Genomic DNA, 19,659 nt, shown 5'->3' with positions numbered 1-19,659 from the left:
TTTGTAATGAACAAAAATGATAAAAATGAAGAGACCTGGGCAGTGAGGTTGTAGCGCCAAGATGTGTTTGCTCAGCTGTGAAGTCTCGGGTGGAGGACTGGCCCTCATTTTGAGCGTCTTCCACAGCTCGAGCTGGGCCCCTGCAAGTGTGAACTCTGCAGGCATGAATCCTGACCAGAAGAGCAAACAGAGAACAGACACTAGAAGTGCATACTAAAGACTTTTCTCTTTACACTTACGCTTTATTGGAGTGTAAAATCTATACCATGTGCTCCTTCACAACGAAGGCCCCTTGAAGAACCACACCAGACACATGTAAAGACATGAAACAACGCTTAGTAGGCTCCGGTCCCACATGAGATGTCATCATGATGTCGGGACTAAGAGTATAATGGGGCCTGGTCAGTGGCTCAGTTTCTGATTTTGTTGAGAAATGTAGGTTTGGAGGTTGTGAAAAATGAGGATGAACTCATGTGCCTGAGCCCTGGGGAGGTCTGACTCACCTTTGGGCTCTACTGGCAAATATGGCATCCTTCCCCACAAAGAGGGCAGAGAGTTTGACTAGGTGTAGGACTAAGCAGACAGGAAGTTTGTGTAAGAAATATCAGGGTGAATGGGGGCGAGGGACTGTGGGATGTGATGGCTGGAGGGATCTTGTAGGAGATCTCTTCAAACAGTAAATGTATGACTATTAGGAAAAAAAGTATTGCAAAGATATAACTGTTTTGCTGGTGGTAATGAGTACATGCCCCAGTGTTTCAACCCAACACTCTGTGTGTGGCTCTATCCTTCTGTCCTTCCTTAATTAGCCCAGGTCATGGTGATACTTTTTTTTTTTTAAAGATAGGATTTCTTTGTGTAGCTCTGGCTGCCCTGGAACTCACTCTGTAGACCAGGCTGTACTCAATTCAGAGATCCAGCTGCCTCTGCCTCCCGAGTGCTGGGATTAAAGGTGCGTGCCACCACCTCCCCTAGGTCTGCTCTTCCGTTAACTGTTCCAGAATTATCTCTCAAGGGAAGGGCAGAAAGAGTCTCCGGGCAGACCACAGGGTGGCCTGAAGGAGCCAGGATGAAGGGCAGTTAGAGCAATCCCTCTACCCAAAGGCTGGCATCGGGCAGGGACTTTGCATACAAACGAGGCTGGTCACATGGGCACTGTGGTGACATCCACCAGCTTCTGGATCATCTCAGCGTGGACACCATGGAAAGGCAACCCATCCACTTCCATGCCCACGATGCCCGAGACTCCACTTCGAACTTGGTTCTGTACCAGGATGCCCAACATTTTTTCTTCCTGGGAGGAAAAACAGAGATGAGGAAGAGACAGAAGATGTATAGGGAGAGGGAGGAAGAAATGTATAAGTCTCTGAGTACAAAAGAAGCTTTGGGCTTGAGATCTCTCTGTTTCTCTATATCTCTCTCTTTTTTCTTTCTTTCTTTTCCTCTCTCCTCCTTTTCAATCAGGGCCTCTGTAACCTGGTTGTCCTGGAAGTCAATATGTAGACCAGGCTGGCCTCACACTCTTAAACATTCACCTGCCTCTGCCCTTCAAGCGCTGGGCTTAAAGGTGTGAGGCACCACACCCAGGAATGTGCCTCTTTTTAATAAGTAAAATTTGCAATAAAATATTAATTCACTGGAAAGCTACTCATGAAAATCAAAATCAAGAGCTGGATGTGATGTCATCTCAGTACTCGAGGGGCTGGGGCAGGAGGATTACAGTCAGCTTGAGACCAGCCTGGGTTATACAGTGGGCTCCAGGACACTCTGGCCTACAAAGTGAGAAGTCTTTACCTCTCTGTCTTGGAGACCTCATCTGTCAGCTGGGTTCATTGCTGACACTGGTGACAGTATTGCTTTCAGAAGCTGTTGTGAGAACTAAATGAGACACAGGAAGTAAAGCATCCAGCTCTTATCACACAATAGGAATTAGGCTGGTTGTCAACACAGTGGGGAAAGCCCAGAGCTTGCTGGGTAAGGCAGAAGGGCTGGTCCTGTCTCAAACAAAAGTGAAGCATTGAAACAGATCAGCTGTTTCTTCCGGCCTTACCTTCCTGTGACCATATTTCATGCCCTGGATAGAGGCACTTGTGGTCCTAACACACACTGGAGATGGAATCCTCCCACTAAGCCAGCCCCAGCCATGGATGAGCTCCATGAATCTGACTGGAGGCCCCTCCTGAGACCCCATTGTTAGCCCCCTGAGGGGGTGGGTGCTAGTTTGATTTCTACTGCTAAATGCAGTGATTAAAACAATGTGATGGAGGAAAAGGTTTGCTTCAGCTTACAACTCTCCCTCAGGTTACACTCTGTCACAGAAGGAAGTCTCGGGACAGGAACTCAAGGCAGGAACCTGGAGGCAGGAACGGAAGCAGAGACCTTGGCCCATGAGAGGCCAGCCATCTTCAACCCAGGAAGTGCATCCACCATGGCACTGACTCTGAGGCACCTTCTGTGGTGGACTTCCCTGCTTCTAAGACCGGGAGAACTAAGAACAAACTGGGCCTCCCAGGCTATGGTATTTTGCCATAGCAGCCTACACTGACTAAGACACAGGGCAACTATCAAAGGACATTAAGGCCAAGGACTAAGCAGAGCGAAGGGCCTTGTTTGGGCTCACCCAAAACTTCACATAATTGTGGTGGGGAGCTGGGGAGCTGGCTCAGGTGGTAAAGTGCTTGCCACGGAATTATGACACCCCAATCCCCAGCATTCACGTAAAGTCTGGGAAAACAGAGACAGGGCAACCCTGGGATTCGCTGGCTAGTTAGTGAGAAACCCTGTCTCAGAAAATAGGAGGGGAGAGCCTCTTGTCTCTACATATGTGAGTACACATGCAAGTGTACCACAGACATGCACACACACACACACACACACACACACACACACACACACACACACGGGGAAGTGCTGCCAGGAAACTGGGGTGGTCTCTCTGTTCTGCCCCTTGGTGAAGGCGGATGCTCCCCCTGTGAGAGGGGGAGGGATCCAAGTACATTTCCACACAACTCATTTTCAAGAGCCTTTGGCAGGGGGTCCCCAGCCCAGACAGGCATCTCCCACCCTTTGTGTGGACTGGACTCTCCCACTCCTCTTCCCCCTTGCCCATATCCTTTCTTTACAAGACAATACTGTGGTACCACAGAGCCATCTCCTCCCAGCACACTGCCTGCCCTTTCTCTTCTCATCCTTCTGGGACATGGAGAGAGCTATGGAGTCCTCAGAATGAGTGTAAACAGCTAACAGGTCAGGAACTGGCTGGCATTTCAGCCTCTAAGACCCAGGGGGACCAACTGGGCCAACTGCCACTGCCAGTGAATTTCCAGGAAGGACCACACCATCTTCTAGAAGACCAAGTGGAGGGGGCAGCTCCTCTGGGGCTGGAGCAGAGCTGAGGGCTGTGCCCAGGATGTAGCAAACAATGAGGCAGGAGAGGAAGGAGGACTAAAGTAAGGCATGGTGGGCAGGCCTTGAGGACGGAGTGGAGGTAGATGGGGAAGAGGCCCTGGGGTAACTTCTGGGCTAATGGGCTGATGTCTATGGAAAATAATTCTTTTAAAGCAAATTAGATTTTTTTTTTAAAAAATAAAACTAAGTTGGAAACTGGGGGGTACCTTATAGTTCTAGGTATTCAGGAAGTGGAAGTTGAGGCAAAAATTGCTTGAGCCAGGATTTCAGCCTAAACTGAGGGGGTGGTGGTAGGGGTGATGGTGGGTGGAGACCTTCCATCTGGGCTCCCTTGTCACTGTGTTCCCTACCCAGGCTCCTTCCCCAGCGGCCCCATCTGACTGTTCATTGTTTCCCAGAACAAGCCTGGGTCTGGCCCCCAGAAGGGGCTCAGCAAATGTGGCTCTGCTTGAAAAACATGCTTTTCCATTTCCTCCTGGAGAACAGGGCATTGTTAGTACACTCCCGAAAGGCTGAGTATCCACGCCAAGAGGAGAATTTTTCCATCCCTGGAGGCTGAGTGTGGGGCTGTGGGGGTTGTCTGGGCGGGTTCACACTTTGTGTTTGTGTGAATCAGAAGTCATGTGAGAGGCTGCCCCCCATGTTTTCCAGTTCAAATGCAGGAAGCATAAAGAAAGACCAGTTAGCCCTCTGGGTCACCCAGGGAGGACTAGACCGTTTCCCCCATGAAAATGCCACTTGGGTCTCACACCCACCACTCCCCCAGGTCCCAGCATTCTCAGGAGCTGAGAGACTTCTGGGCCATCTGAGGTGAGCCTCAAGTCTGGATCTCAGAGACTCCAACTCCTATTTTAGTTCTGTCTCTTATGGGTGGTCTTGGCAAGACTAACACCTACAGCCTACCAGCTCCCTCCACAATGGAAAAATAACACCAAGCCAGAGAGGTACCAAATTCACCAGGAAGGAGGCCAGAGGGACTGCACAAAACAGCAGGAAGAAAAAGAAAAGCAGTTATAAAGGCCTCTAAATATAGGGGATTGTCTGGAATGGGGGGAGGGTCATGGCTGGGAGACATCACAATTGTCTGTCCCTTGTTAAAACTAATACACAGCCCTAGACTCTGACCCAGTCAGTAACCAGCAGGTCTCCAGGTATCTACACTTCAGAGAACTGGTGTGGAATTGCACTCATTGACCAGCCTTAGACCTCCCAAGTCAGGAGCCAGGAAGACAGGCTTAGCACTGAGTCTAACGGGCAACTTCCAAGTTGTTCTCTCTTCTTGCTTTTGATTGAGGACATGAGCTCTCAGCTTCCTGCTCCAACCACCGTGCCTGTAGCTTGCCGCCATGCTCCCCTGCTGTGATGGGCTCCTATCTCTCCAGAACCGTGAGCCAAGGCAAATGTCTTCCTCTGTAAGTTACCTGGTCATGGCTTTTTGTCACAGGAACAGAAAAGTAACTAATACACTACCCAGGGTTCTGGACCAACGTACTGGGCTTCAGAATCTCCATGAGGCTTCCCAGCAAGAAGCTAATACATCATCTGTGTCCTGTAAGTCCCGCCCACCAGCTGCTTCTCAGGAAGGGCACATCTCACCCCTTCAAGAAGCACCCAGTGGGGAGAGGTTTGGGGTTGGAATTGGTGCTGGTTAACAGGATGGCTCCAGGAAAGATGGCCATATATATATATATATATATATATAAATGACTTTGAAGGCAGATTTAGGGGCTCCTGGGACCTCTCCTGTGGATCTCAGGCTCAACCTGACATCCATTACACCGGTGCCTACAATCCTCTAACTAGAAGCCATCTTATACAGCTGGGGTCAAACTGAGTCTTTGTTCACGTTTTTTTTTCCCACCTGGAATTCACTCCCTCCACCCCCTCCAAATTGGATAGATTCCTTCTATCACAGAATTTTTTCCCCCATCTGATCTGTTCCATACTTTCAGCAAGTGTGTCACCCAAGGTCCTTTTTAGTACCCTGACTAAGCTGTCATCTGTGTGACAAGAACAGGAAGGACTCCCAACCCCACTCCTGACCTCAACTTGGACAATGGATTCTGTGGGTCAGGCGTTTCTTTCCTACAACAGTGCTGACTGTCCTTACTTTACAAAGACTCAGTCTTTGAGAGGGAAAAGCAATCTGCCGAAAAGAGTCAAACTAGAAAGGAAAGGATCTTTCCAAACAGGTCTTACAATGGGACCAGAAGTAGATCAAAGGATTGTCTGATTCTGTGGCTCAGCCTGATCCAGCAGGGAGACATTCCCTCAATGCCTGCTTTGGGTGGCATGGTGGGTGATGTGGTCGTATGGCTTGGGGCCCTCAGCCTGCTTGGTTCTCATCCGGTAAGGAAGTTGCTTGTTGGCCAGTGGCTTGCTGCTTTAGTGTATTACCTTAGCGACAGACGGCAGGGCCTGAATCCAGCTTTGTTCCCCTGCTTCCCCGGAAGGTCCAGTTGCCCTCCTCAGGTAACGCTCATGGACTGGGCATGAGTTCAGAATGTATAGTGCACAGGCCAGGGCATAGCCTCCCCAGTTAGAAACACCTAGAATGCAAAACGAAGAAAGTTCTGTCATAGAACTGTCAAGATCCCAGAGTCCATTGGTCTCCCTCCAAGCAACCGGTGCCACCTCAGAGCACAGGCAAGAGCAGCAGGCACCGGGGCTACCTAGGGACTTGTTGCAAGTTCTTGGGCCCCCAGGCCAGACCTTCTCAATCAGAATTTCTGCAAGATTGCTGGGGCGAAGGTGCATTTTAGGGAGCCCTATAGGTATGCTTGATTCAAGCTACAGTTTGAGAGCTATTGCTTGAAGCTATTAGGGCTACAACCTGTTAGTGGCTGTTATAGGAAAAGATACAGCCAGCAGAGAAAGTCATCCCAGAATTCCCCACATTAAAGCACTAGGCCAATCTCAACCCCTCATCTACTGTGTGGCCTTCCCCCTGGGGCATAGAGCAGGCAGCCTGTCAAGAGAGGATTGTCACTTCTCTGTGCAGAAGACCATTCACCCTCAGAGCTCCTTCCCTAGTCTGTCAGCCAGGCCCCGGGCCCGTTCCCCATAGTAGAGTATACTCTTTGATACCTGCTTGAGTTCTCAGTCCTCTCAAAGACTGCATCATCATTAAGAAAGAGAGGGGGAGGGGTTGGGGATTTAGCTCAGTGGTAGAGCGCTTGCCTAGCAAGTGCAAGACCCTGGGTTCGGTCCCCAGCTCCAAAAAAAAGAAAAAGAAAAAAAAAAAAAGAAAAGAAAAGAAAAAAAGAAAGAGAGGGGGATAAGACAGCTCGGTGGGTAGAGGTTTTGACTGCCAAGCTTGGTGACCCCTATACAGTGGAGGGAGAGAACTGATTCCTGCAAGTTGTCCTTTGACACACACACACACACACACACACACACACACACACACACACACACACAAATAGATTAATATCTCTTTTTAAGGAAGAGGGTCATCCCGACTGAAGAGAGAGGCTTGCACATAGCCAGCCTCAGATAAGATGAACATCAATGAGACGCTTGCAAAGGATTATGGGATCACTAAAGAGAGACCAGTTATTCTGTCAGGAAAAACGTCACAGAAAAGAGTCATTTCATATGGGTTTTACGGTCTGGGTAGAGTTCAGCTGGAGAAAGATTAGCGCTGTGCAGTGGGAGGAGCTAGGTAAACACACACAACTCCCAGTGAGTACAAAGGGACACAGCCAAACACACCAGTGAAGACTACCCGGCGGCTCTCAGATTGTGTTTCAGTGGTTCTAAGATGTCATAGTTACCTCTGTAGCTCTGAAATTGGCAAATGTCTATATCTATGGTCAGATGTTACAGCTGTCATCCGCTGGCTTAACAGTGCTATACAAATAGTGGGGACGGAGTCATCAGCAGATCACTGGAGGGAAAAGAGATTCTTGCTTTGACTGATTACTTCAGTCCGCCATCCTGCTGTAAATGTCTTGTGTGACTTAGCGTCTATGAACCTATGAGGCATTATCCCCATGCGAGCAACTTAGAAACGGATACGGAAGGGTAAAGTTCACACAGCAAGTAAGCAGTAGACATGTAATGTAACTCAAGCTATTCCCTTCAGAGTTCATATTCCTTTTCATTTCTTTCTTTTTTCCTTTTTAAAGATTTATTTATTTTATTTATATGAGTACACTGTTGTCAAACACCAGAAGAGGGCGTCGGATCCCATTACAGATGGTTGTGAGCCACCACGTGGTTGCTGGGAATTGAGCTCAGGACCTCTGGAAGAGCAGTCAGTGCTCTTAACCACTGAGCCATCTCTCTAGCTCTCTGTTTAAGTTCTTAATTGTGTTAAAGTCTACATGACATGAATTTAGAAAAAAACGAATGGTTCCTTCCCTGTTCTCACAGCAGCAACAGAGAGGATGATGCAACCGCCGAGGGTGTCGCTGTCTCTCTCTGCCAGGAGTCTAACAGTTTTGCAGCAGCGGGCTCCTAACCCGTGTGTGCTCCAATCCAGTTCAGTTCTGCTGCTATGCACCCCAACTATGTTAGAGCCCCCAGACCGGGCTGAGGTCTTGGTCTCCAAGACTGCCTCCTCCTCTTTTGATTTCAATATTGAGCCACGGGTTGCTCACCGTTGTAGCCTCTGACTGACTGGCTGTCTATGAGGGTTCCTGAAAGTTCTCATTGGATTTAATTAACTTGCTTCACCGGCCACAGGGGAAGGCTGTTTCATTACAGAGGATGTTATGAAAGATCCAGATGAAAAGATATAGTAGCTAGGCACACAGAAAGAGGCCTGGTGCTTGCTTGGGTTGCTCTGACCTCCAGGGACAGCATGAGTCCGGCTACCTGGGAGCTCTCTTAACTCCTTTGAGCTTTGGTGTGGAACTGTGTTAAGAGTCAGGGTGGGAGCCCAGCCAAACTGGCTTTCTTGGGCTCTTGACCGCTCTGTGCAACATCCTTCTTACTGGGTGGGGAGCAGGACTTATGACCTATCAGACAAGGGTAGATTGGAGAATTTCTTTGTGGCTGCCTAAAAATGGGAGTAGATTCTCACTCTGGGGAAGAGAAATTCTAGTTTCTATGGTCTGCCTTGGAGAGGGCGTCATATGAACCTAGACCCATGGGTGAAAAACAAAGAAATTATCCATCCATCCATCCATCCATCCATCCATCATCCATCCACCCATCCATCCATCTATCTATCTATCTATCTATCTATCTATCTATCTATCTATCTATCTATCCATCCATCCACCCACCCACCCATCTATCCATATATCTCTATCTGTATCCATCTATCTGCTCAAACATTAGACATCTCAGAGATTTAAGATGCCAGGAGTAACGCTAACTCCCTTCCTGTCTCCGTGCCTGCTGTGGGGTATGTACCACAAGCTCCAACTAAGTGATCGCAGGTCGTTAGTCACATAACACAGCACCTAGAATCCTTCCCCAGACAAATAGAGCATCACCAACATCTTAGCCTCAGCCAATAGAACATATTTACCCCCCCAAATCCCATCCTATTCCCCCAGACTCATACAATCCCTGTCCACACAGAATGAAGCACACACTCAGGATTGTCAAAGACTGGCTGGTTTTGCTGAGCTGTAACATTTGTGGGAAACTCTTTCCCCCCAAAGCTCTCATTCTTAGACCTTGGACCCACCTGGCAAGACTCCCACTCACAGAGGCTCACATCAGAGCGTGGACTCCTGACACAGCTGCCGCAGAGGAACCCAAGACCTAGGCCACCTGCCCTGTGCTGGCCACCTGAACCTCTTTATTCCCTTTGTAAGAACTATAACACTTCCAGCATGCACGGCTGGGCTGGAGCCCTGCGGATCTTATCTATCTGGGACTCTGCTTCACCCTCCTTGGTGAACCCAACATATAATGCCCCAGAGGGAAGAGCAGACTACAGACCCCAACCATTCCAGACTTTGTCCTGCCCTCTCCCAGCTGGTCTAACGGTGGCACCCAGACACCCAACCAGGAGAGGCAGAACCCAGAACCACAATCCACCCTGTTTAACATATCAGAATTGGGACAGGCAGAGTGGCACATGCCTTTAATTTCAGCACTTGGGAGGTAGAGACAGACAGATCTCTATGAATCTGAGGACAACCTCATCTATGGTGTTTCTGACCAGTCAAGGCTACATAGTAAGACCCCGTCTCGACTTCATCGTCTTTAAAGGTACAGTTATATAGCACTAAGTAGCCGTTGATCCACTCATCCAAAATATCACCATTCGTGAGAGTGCAGTTGAGCAGTGTTGAGTCTGTTCTCCGGGTACAATTCCAGAGTTCATCCTCAGCCTCTGAAACCGTAGACAATAAAAACATGTTCGGGAAGCCACAACAAAGGAAAAGGCAGAATTAAAACCCCTTGTTCACCAGTTTAAAAAGATGTAGAATGGCTATGTACCGAGGAGGAAGCTGACAGGCAAGCTCTAACTGCTGACTGTGTTATGGTGGGATGGATGACACAGCATATTTGCCTGTGTCGTCACCCTGCACTACCTGCGTTTTACAAATGCCTTTGGCCTTACTATGACATCATCTTTTCAATTAACAAGATGTAAAACCTATGCTATATTTAAGCCATCAGACCTGCATCATGGGGTACATTGTGGGGGATGGGGAAAGATGAGAGGGGACCATGAACGGCAGCTTATTTAAGTTCATGTGTTGGAGCTGAGGTCACTGTAAACTTTGACCTAGTCCCTAGCAACGGCTGATCCTTCACAGTCTCCAAATTTTACCTATTCCAGAACACCATATACTTCCTGGGTTCAGATCACACAGCTTTTTCAAACTGGCTTGTGCACTTACTGATATGCTCTTAGAGTTCCTCATCTCCTTTCTCTCTCTCTCTCTCTCTCTCTCTCTCTCTCTCTCTCTCTCACACACACACACACACACACACACACATGCATACACATGTGCGCACACACAGAGAGGGAGAGAGAGAGAGAGAGAGAGAGAGAGAGAGAGAGAGAGAGAGAATGAATATATCTCATCATCTGTATGGACTTAGTTCATACATCCACTCATTAAAGGATGTTTGACACTTCTTGGTTCTCAGTTATGAATAAAGAATGAACAGTCTGTGTACAGGGCAGGTTTCTGTGTAGACAGAAGCCTTTAATTCATTTGAATAGATGCCAAAAGTATGATTGCTGGATATTTATTTACTTAATGTATATGTGTGTGCCCTAAAGATGGATATATGTATACATATGCATCATATACATATAACATACATACATAATATAATATAATATAATATAATATAATATAATATACATGTGCATGTGCGTATGCATATACATATACACATACACACCATGTGCATGCAGGAGCCCTCAGAGGTCAGCAGAGGACATTGCATCCCCTGGAACTGTAGTTACAGGCAGTTGTGAGCCACCATGTGGGACCTGGGAATTGATCTGGATCCTCTGCAAGAGCAGCTTGCCGTTTTAGCCAGTGAGCCACCTTTTCAGCCCTGTATGGTTATTATATATTTTTTTAAAATAAATTCACTCATTTGTTTGTGTGTGCGTGCATGTGCATGGGTACATGCATGTGCCACGGAATGGGGTGGGGTGGAGGTCAGAGGATCTACACCACACACACGAATGGGTGGAAGGAGGGAAGAGAGAGGGAGTGTGAGCTAAGCATTACCAGTCATCTTTCCTGCCTCCTGGCTACAGGCACAGTGCGATCCAGGGCCTGGAACTCCAGCTGCCTCGTGATGAGCTGCGTCCCTCACGCTGTGAGCCAAAATAGCACTAAGTCCCTCCCTTAAATCCCTTTCTCGAGGGTTTTGTCCCAACAATGAAAAAGTAACTAATACAGTGTCCACGAAACGATTCCCAGGGATGTTCTTTTTTTTTTTTTTTTTTTTTGTTCTTTTTTTCGGAGCTGGGGACCGAACCCAGGGCCTTGGGCTTCCTAGGCAAGCGCTCTACCACTGAGCTAAATCCCCAACCCCGGGATGTTCTTTTATTTGTGTTGAATTTAAAGGTCAACTTGGGGGGACTAACATCCCGACACTGTTGAGAATGCCTTTCCACGAACATGGAATATTCAGTTTTTACTTCTCTGAATTAACTAGGATTCTAGTATGTTGCTTAAAAAAAAAAAAGACATCCTTACCACACCACTCCTGGCTGGACTTTTACAAATATGTTTTCTATATCTCTTGCCTTATCACGTAACTTTCTTTTTTAGTTTGTTAATATGTAAAGTTATATGAATCGACTTTTGATTATTGGGTTACCCTTCTTATCTGAAATAACTCCTAGCTTGTTAGTGATTTGTTTCTTTTATATATGGCTGGGGTCTGTTACAAGTATGCATGTATGTGTGTCAGAATGTATTTGTGCACTAGTGTGCGCTTGCACGTATGGGTCTCAGACTCAAGTTCAGGCCATTATACTTGGTGGCAAATCCTAGAACTCGATGAACATTAGTAGACAAGAAAATTCTTTGGCATATCATCCCTGTTGTTGCCCCGGACCCAGAAAAGAACAATGCTTGCCACACTGTAAATGTTTACTGCATGGCTGAGTTCCCACTCAGGGTTCTCCCCTACCCTGGTGCAGAGAAGAAGAGCTCCTGTTCTACTGAGATGGTCATCTTGATTGTCAACCTGACCGGATTGAGAGGCATCTGGGAGCTTAGTAAAGCACACGTCCAGGTGTATCTGTGAGGGAGGGCTTTTCCAGACTGCATGTTGAACAGCAACTGAATGAGGAAGACCCAACCCAAGTATGAGCAGAACTGTCCAATAGGGTGTGAACACAAGAAGAAGTAGCCTGCTGGGGAAGCACAAGGGCTCTTGCTCTGTTTCCAAGTCACCATGGAATAGGCAGCGTTTCCACCATGACGCCCTGCCTCGCTACAGGCCCAGGAACAATGAAGCCGGTGGCTGTACCATGAACCCAAACCATCCTTCCTCCTTTGAGGTTGTTTCTTTCAGGTATTCGTAGTGAGATTAAAAACTGTTTAATACCCCTGGCCAGGCCACTCAGCCCGGGAAGCCAGGCTCTTTTTGATACATAGATACTCACCAGCAATGACGGCAAAGTCAGCCTCCACATCACAGGCGATGACATCTCCATTTCTGATGTGCTTCTTCACGGCCTCCTTCACTCTGCCCATCCCGAGCTCATTGCCTCCATCACCAACGCCTGAAGGGAAGAGAAACAGAGTCACCACATGTCAGTGATTGGCTCTGAATATGTTTCCGACAACCACATGTTGATTCTTCCTCAGGTCTTCTAGAAACTTCCAGAGTTAGGAGTGAATCTGACTTTGGAGCTCATTGGAGAAGGGCCGTGTCTTCTCTTAGGTCACCACACCCAGTCATTGGTAGGGCGCTTTGTGTTTTGACCGGCCCACTGTGTGGAGCTTCCACACAGAGTGCCTCCTCTCCCTGAGCTGTACCGTGTGACTGGCCAATAGCATGCTGGCAGAGGTGAACCGTGTTTTATTCTAAAGCAGCAGTTCTCAATCTTCCCAATGCTGCAACCCTTTAATACAGTCCCTCGTGTTGTGGTGATCCCAGCCATAAAATTATTTTTGCTCCTACTACATAGCTGTAATTTTGCTACTGTTATGAATCATGATATTAATATCTGGCGTGCAGGATATCTGATTTGTGACCCTTGTGAAAGGGTCATTCAAGACCCCAAAGGGGTTGTGACCTACCAGTTGAGAACCACAGCTGTAAAGGCTTCTGCTTAAGGAATGTGAAAAATTTGCATGTTGTTCATTTAAACCTGAGGGGTATCTGGTTAACACCTGAAACATCCCACCCAGAACACACATTGCTGTAACTAGACAGTTAGGTAAGCAGGGAATGATAGCTCCAGTCACAGCTGCTCTGTGGAGGGATGGCTGTAGCTTAGGAGTTGGGGACCATCCTGTATAGCACAGTGAGGACAGTCTTAATGACTCTTTACGCAAGGGCATGTCCCAGCCCCTCAAGGACAGAAACCTGGACCTCCCTGGACCACAGAACTTGGTATTACTGTATTTGAATTTCTTCTACAAGGGCTTATAATAAATACATAGAAGACCTATGGATCGCAACCCCTTTGGGGACAAAAAAGATATCTCAGATATCTTGCATATCAGATATTGAAGTTACAATAGCAATAGCAAAATTACAATTATGAAGTAGCAGCAAAATAATTTTATCGTTGGGGGTCACCACAGCATGAGGTATTCAAGGGCTGCAGCATTGGGAAGTTTGGGAACCACTGTGCTGGAGAGAGGCTAGCACTTATCAGGGGCTGATGGAGAGGGGGAACCAGGCCACCTCAAGCACTGGTGAGCAGACTGAGCCAAAAGACTCAGACCATTGTGAGTGATGGAACCCTTTCGATGAACGCCCTGAGGGTTTTTTCCTGTTTCTCCTTTGACCATTTCTCTCTGAACAGTTTCTAAATTTGTGACAGCCCGTTCAAATGACAAAAATAATACAACCACCTGGACATGTGAAGAGAGCCAGTACACATGCTCCCAAAGCTTCGTAGCCTCTGCCTGCTAAATGCTCTTTGGACTCAAACGCTCCTCCAGTGCTGGTGATGCCTCCCTGCAGGCGATGAGTCCTTTACCTGCCCAGCCCAGAGTGACAGGAAGTGAGAAACCAACCAAGCAGACCACACTGCGCCCCACCCACAGCCTCTTCTGGGAAGATCTGGGGATTTGCAGAAACTTTCTAATCATCCCAGAAGGTTTTCATTCACTCCTCAAAACCTCAAAAGTCAGAGGAGACTAATGGGTCTGGGAAACACTCAAGGCTTGGAGAATAACAGAAGGACAAACAGGCTAATTATTCTAGTCCTGCCCAGCTCTCCCAGCAGAGGAAGATCTGGTGTCCTTGGGGGACTGGCTCAGTCGAAACAGCAAGGTGATTCTTTAACGATATGGACTGGGTGGCTACACTTTGCTCAAAATCCTGCTGGCAATGCTAATTAGATAGCCAGATTCAACCTCCCCAGGCTTCATTTTTCTCGTCTACTTCCTTTTTACCTCATAAGATTTTGGAGTAGAATAAAAATATAGCAGTTGTGAACGTTCTTGGGAAAAGGTATGAAGTTCAGTACACAATCTATTTATCACACTACACTATTAACAATAGCAACTCACTTATCCTGCACGTAATACACTAAAAAAGAGAAGTTTCTTCAGTTGACACATGACAACATCCACTCTGTCTAGTCACAATGATACTCCATGCCTCGACTTCATTATTGTTAATATTTCATGATGAGTTAATTACTTCTGAGTTAGGCAAATCGAGTGTGCTCTATGTGTGTCACTTCCCAAGGAAATGTTGCATTTCTTAGTAATGGTGTCATTCATGTCTAGACTGACTGAAATAAACAAGTCCCAGTTTGGAGGTGGGGGGAAAGCACCAGTGACCACGTCACCCTTTCCTGGCCTATGCTCTGGGGTCCATAGAAGGTGCTAAGCAAGGACGTGTTCACGTTGATTTCTTAGTGCCCCCGCTTACCAGTTGATGAGATTCCAGGAATCTTTTGTGCGGCCAGGAAAATGTCGTCGATGGGGTCAACTAAGTGTTTGATGTTCACCTTCCTTGCGTTGTAGTAATTACCATCCGCGGCCCTTCCCGCACGCTCTACGGCCACCAGATGGTCGAATCTGCCCAGAACCAATGGTGGTAAGTCTTCACCGGGAAAATGGCAACTTCCCTGGCCCTAACCTTCTGTGTCTCTATGAGTGACCCTTGGTGTCTTAACTTCCTTTAAGCCCAGGAGTCTGACCAAGGAGGACCTACTGTGTGCAAGGGCCGTCACAGGGTTCTAATTCACTACATTGTTGGTGGGAAGACACAGCCCTGGACGGATGGATGCCAGAAGCCGGAGGAGTCCCTGCGACCTCCACCCAGGTAAAGCTTGAACCTTCACTACATTAACGACATGGCAAATAGAATTCCAGCGCCAGTCAGAGAGAAGCCAAATTAGCAAGTCTATTGAGAGATAGGAGACGGTACCGCACGCTTCAGGTTTAAGTAGGGCGATTTGTCTCTCTCCCTCCCCCACCTCTCCTCACCCCACCCTGCCACACACACAGACCAGAAAAGGACAGTACACATTCTAGACATGGACGGAGGCTTCTCAAGAAGGAGAGACACCCAGATGTTTTTAGTGACAATATATGTGAGATATATATAGTTTGGTGGCCAAGTTATACAGCTCAAAGGGTATCATTTACAATAAAGCTTAAAGATTGAGCAACATTTAAAAGCTAAATGAAAGATGTAAGCTGTTTTACTTTTTTTTTTTAACAAACTTTATTAGGTTACTGACTGTTTAGAGTCATCATGGTTTACTTATTTTTAAAATATTCCTCTTGTAAAGGTAAGATAGTTTTATAAGGTATATACTGCTTGGACGAATTGAGGGGGAGGGCGATTTCTGATATAGTTTAAGTCAAGTTCAAAAACATCCTGGCCCTGAGTAAGCACAGCCTTCTGCTGGTTTGGGTTCTGTTGTTCTTCTATGTAGCTAAGGATGGCCCAGGCTAGCCTCTAACATGCTAGGTAGGTAAGGATGAGTTTGAACTTTTACTACTTTTTAAAAATGTATTACTATTACTGTTGGGTGTGGCTGAGTGTGTGTGTGTGTGTGTGTGTGTGTGTGTGTGTGTGTGTGCCAGGGCAATGATGGGGAGGCGTGGGTGCTAGGAACCAAATTTGGATCCTCTGCAAGAGCAGTGGGTCTCTCCCCAGCCCCACATGTGACTAGCTGGGCCTTGTGGCTGTGCTCAGTTTCTCTCTGAGAGTCTCTGGAATGAGGGCTACTTTCCTTTCCTTTCCCGTGCCCCCTTAATTTTCTCCATCTTTCTATTCTACCTCAACGACCTTATAACAAACAGCCACTTGGGTCTTCTGCAGTCTAATAGTGTCAGAAGCTGAAAGGTCATGGTACCCGGGTGTCTGGGAGATGCCGCTAATACTCCATTCAATGCCCCTCATCAATAGAGCGACCAGTCAGAGAGGAACTGAGTGTGGCTGTTATGTCCTCCATTTCAACCTCTCATTCACATCACAGATGTGGAACAATTAGGAATGAATTTGAAAGAGGAACAAATGAATGGAACATAACATGGATTCCTTAGGAGACAAAGAGGTAGAGAAATAAGGGCACAGGTGGCACGATAGTCAAGTGGTTGTGGAGTCTGGTCACATAGGTCACGTTCTGGTTCTTCTTGTCACTGGCCTTGAGTGAGTTATTTGGTCTTTCTAACCACACATCACCTTTCCACACCTCATGTTTGCCATCTGCAGCCATTACATATCTGCAGGGATCACACATCTGCAGGGATCTCACATCTTCAGGTATCAAACTCTGCAGGGCACCATACATCTGCAGGGATCACACATCTGCAGGACATCACACATTTGCAGGGCATCACATCTGCAGAGATCATGCATCTGTAGGGATCATGCATCTGCAGGGATCACACATCTGCAGGGCATCACACATCTGCAGGACATCACACATCTTCAGGGCATCACATCTGCAGAGATCATGCATCTGTAGGGATCATGCATCTGCAGGGATCACACATCTGCAGGACATCACATATTTGCAGGGCATCACACATCTGCAGGACATCACACATCTTCAGGGCATCACATCTGCAAGAATCATGCATCTGTAGGGATCATGCATCTGTAGGGATCATGCATCTGGAGGGCATCTATAGCATTGACAGGGTTAAGGAAGTGTTTGCCATGAAACCCGCAGCTACTTAGAGCTTAGAAAGCATTGTCCAGGCTTGATGTTGGTATCTTTATTAGCAGAGATGTTTCACTCTTCCCTTTTATTTCTGTGCATGTGTGCGCTGCCTGTTTGTCTGTATGTGTACCATGTGCATGATTACCTGTGGAAGTCAGAGAGGGAATCAGATCCCCTGGGACAGTGGTTGTTAACCTTCCTAATGCTGTGACCCTTTAATACAGTTCCTCATGTTGTGATGACCCCCAATTATTTGCTACTTCATAACTGTAATTTTGCTGTTACAAATCATAATAAAATATCTGATACACAGGATGTTTTATTATATGTGAACCCCAAAGGGGTCATGACCCACAGGTTAAGAACCACTGCTGTAGGACTTGAATTAGAGCAGTTGTGAGCTGCCCAGTGTGGGTGCTGGGAGCTGAACCCAGGTCCTGTGCGAGAATAGCAAATGCTCTTAACTGCAAAGCCATCTCTCCGTTCCTGTTAGCAGGATGTTAGTTAGAATGTTGTTTTGATAATCCAAAGTGAGAACATAAAAATAGCACGTTCACATCTCTAAATGTACCCACGATGGAGTTCCTCAAAATCTCAACTTCATGATGAAATAGTTTAGCTATTCAAAATGTTGAAAACAGACTTCTCATATGACCCAGAAATTCAGCTTCAGTGTACATACTAGAGAGAACCGAAAACAGGAACCCAAAGAGATGTTTGTCTGCCCTTGTTCTGAGCAGCACTACTTAGAACAGGGGACATTTCACACACACACACACACACACACACACACATGCGTGCACACACACACACACGCGCGTGCACACACACCACACACACTAACACACACACGCGTGCACACACACACCACACACACTAACACACATGCGTGCACACACACACCACACACACTAACACACACACGCGTGCACACACACCACACACACTAACACACACGTGTGCACACACACCACACATACACGCATGCACACACACACTCACACCACACACACACTCACACCACACACACACTCATACACATGCACACACACGCACACACACGCACACACACACACACACACACACCATAAAGTACCAGAGTACGTTGTATATAGAACCCATCTGAGTCCTGTAACACTGAGAGTCAGTATCGCTTTTTAAATGTCTGTCTCAGTTTCATGCATCTACTGGTTTGCAATACACTGTGTTGTTGCAGGTTTAAAAAGTGTACAAATGGGGCTGGGGATTTGGCTCAGTGGTAGAGCGTTTACCTAGGAAGCGCAAGGCCCTGGGTTCGGTCCCCAGCCCCGAAAAAAAGAACAAAAAAAAAAGTGTACAAAGCTCTGTATAAGTTATTAAATCTGAAACATATGACAAACAAGGGGTTCTCAAAACGTTTGACCACAACACACAGCAATAAACACACACACACACACACACACACACACACACACACACACAGATTGATGGACAGACAGACATATAAAGTAGGAAGAAGGAGAAGAGGGGAGGAGTGTTTCAGGAGAACACTTTTCACTACCCTACAAGCTATTTCTGTTTCATTTTCTGAAAGTTTTGGCTGCCCCCAGTTGAAATGGTTTGACTACTGTAGATGCCATTGTGAGCAATTGCTAACTTTGTTTCTTATTTTGTTGTGTATGGATGCCATCTCTCCCTGCTGGCATGAATCTATTTCCAGACATGCTCTAAGGAGCTCTAAGCAGACCCTGGTATCCACAGCCTCATGTCTTTTCTTTCATAGGAAGAGACACTTAAAAACCTTGTCAGCAAGGTTACAAGGATGTGGTCTTCCCTACCACATGCACTCCATTTGGGGTACAATATACATACCTAGGAGACTTGGGGTCCCCATCTTTGCACAGAAATGCCCGAGCATCTTCCACGGATCCTCCTCGGTAAGTTAATATGGGGATTGGTGTCTTGAGAACTCCTTGAGAATAAAGACAATGGGTAGCCTCGTCAGTGCTGGGGCCTGGTATGCTTTGGGAAAGTATCTTCAGACAGTTTTTTAACCATTATTGAATGGTCTCCCTCAATACGCTTTCATAGAACTCATAGGCTTACTTTTAGTTCTGACTGAACTACAGTTGACAGGGGATGGAGGGTTGAACTAGATCGGTATAGACCTGAGGATATGTGGTGTGTTAAATGCTCTATAACACCAAGTCAACAGAAGGTCTGTTCTGGCCCGTTGCCAGCAAGAATACTGAGTACAGTTTAGATGCCCAGATGACAGTGGCCCGGCATTTGACAAGGACGCTCTCATTTAAATGTCATATTCATGTTCCAAATGTAATCATTACTTTGCATTTTACAGAAGAAGAAAACGGATGCTCAGACACCAAGGAAGTTGGTCAGAGTCAGCTATAGCGTCTCTGTTGGCCATCACAGCTCCGGTTCTGTCTTAGTTTAATTTTTGTCTTGTGATACGACACCCCGACCGAAGGCAATTTAGGGGAAGAAAGGGTTAA

The 19,659-nt window shown here is 46.9% G+C and overlaps 1 protein-coding gene and 1 long non-coding RNA gene across 11 annotated transcripts in view; one reads left to right on the top strand and one right to left on the bottom strand.

Moving 5' to 3' along the window:
- Positions 1-217: 217 nt before the first annotated feature.
- Positions 218-19,659, bottom strand: part of Dglucy (D-glutamate cyclase) — a 75,407-nt gene continuing 55,965 nt past the window's right edge. For 9 of the 10 annotated variants that reach the window (XM_087553892.1, XM_087553893.1, XM_087553885.1 and 6 more), the window contains 5 exons: positions 19,019-19,118; positions 14,917-15,065; positions 12,464-12,583; positions 5,806-5,957; positions 222-1,294 (listed from right to left, as the gene is read on the bottom strand). In XM_087553892.1, the coding sequence (XP_087410018.1) occupies positions 1,145-1,294; positions 5,806-5,957; positions 12,464-12,583; positions 14,917-15,065; positions 19,019-19,118 (671 nt within the window). In that variant the 3' untranslated portion in view covers positions 222-1,144. Of the gene's footprint in view, positions 1,295-5,805; positions 5,958-12,463; positions 12,584-14,916; positions 15,066-19,018; positions 19,119-19,659 lie in introns of all 10 variants that reach the window. The other variant, NM_001173557.1, reaches the window with a different exon arrangement.
- LOC120103602 (uncharacterized) lies at positions 14,933-19,082 on the top strand. Its single transcript, XR_015623312.1, has 3 exons — positions 14,933-15,084; positions 15,174-15,312; positions 18,930-19,082. It is a non-coding gene; the product is annotated as an uncharacterized LOC120103602 (long non-coding RNA).

This window comes from Rattus norvegicus, chromosome 6 (assembly GCF_021556685.1).
Source record: "Rattus norvegicus strain SHRSP/BbbUtx chromosome 6, alternate assembly SHRSP_T2T, whole genome shotgun sequence".
Classification (NCBI taxonomy): Eukaryota; Metazoa; Chordata; class Mammalia; order Rodentia; family Muridae; genus Rattus; species Rattus norvegicus.
Note: the sequence above shows the minus strand (reverse complement) of the source record. Positions and strands in the feature narration are given on the sequence as shown.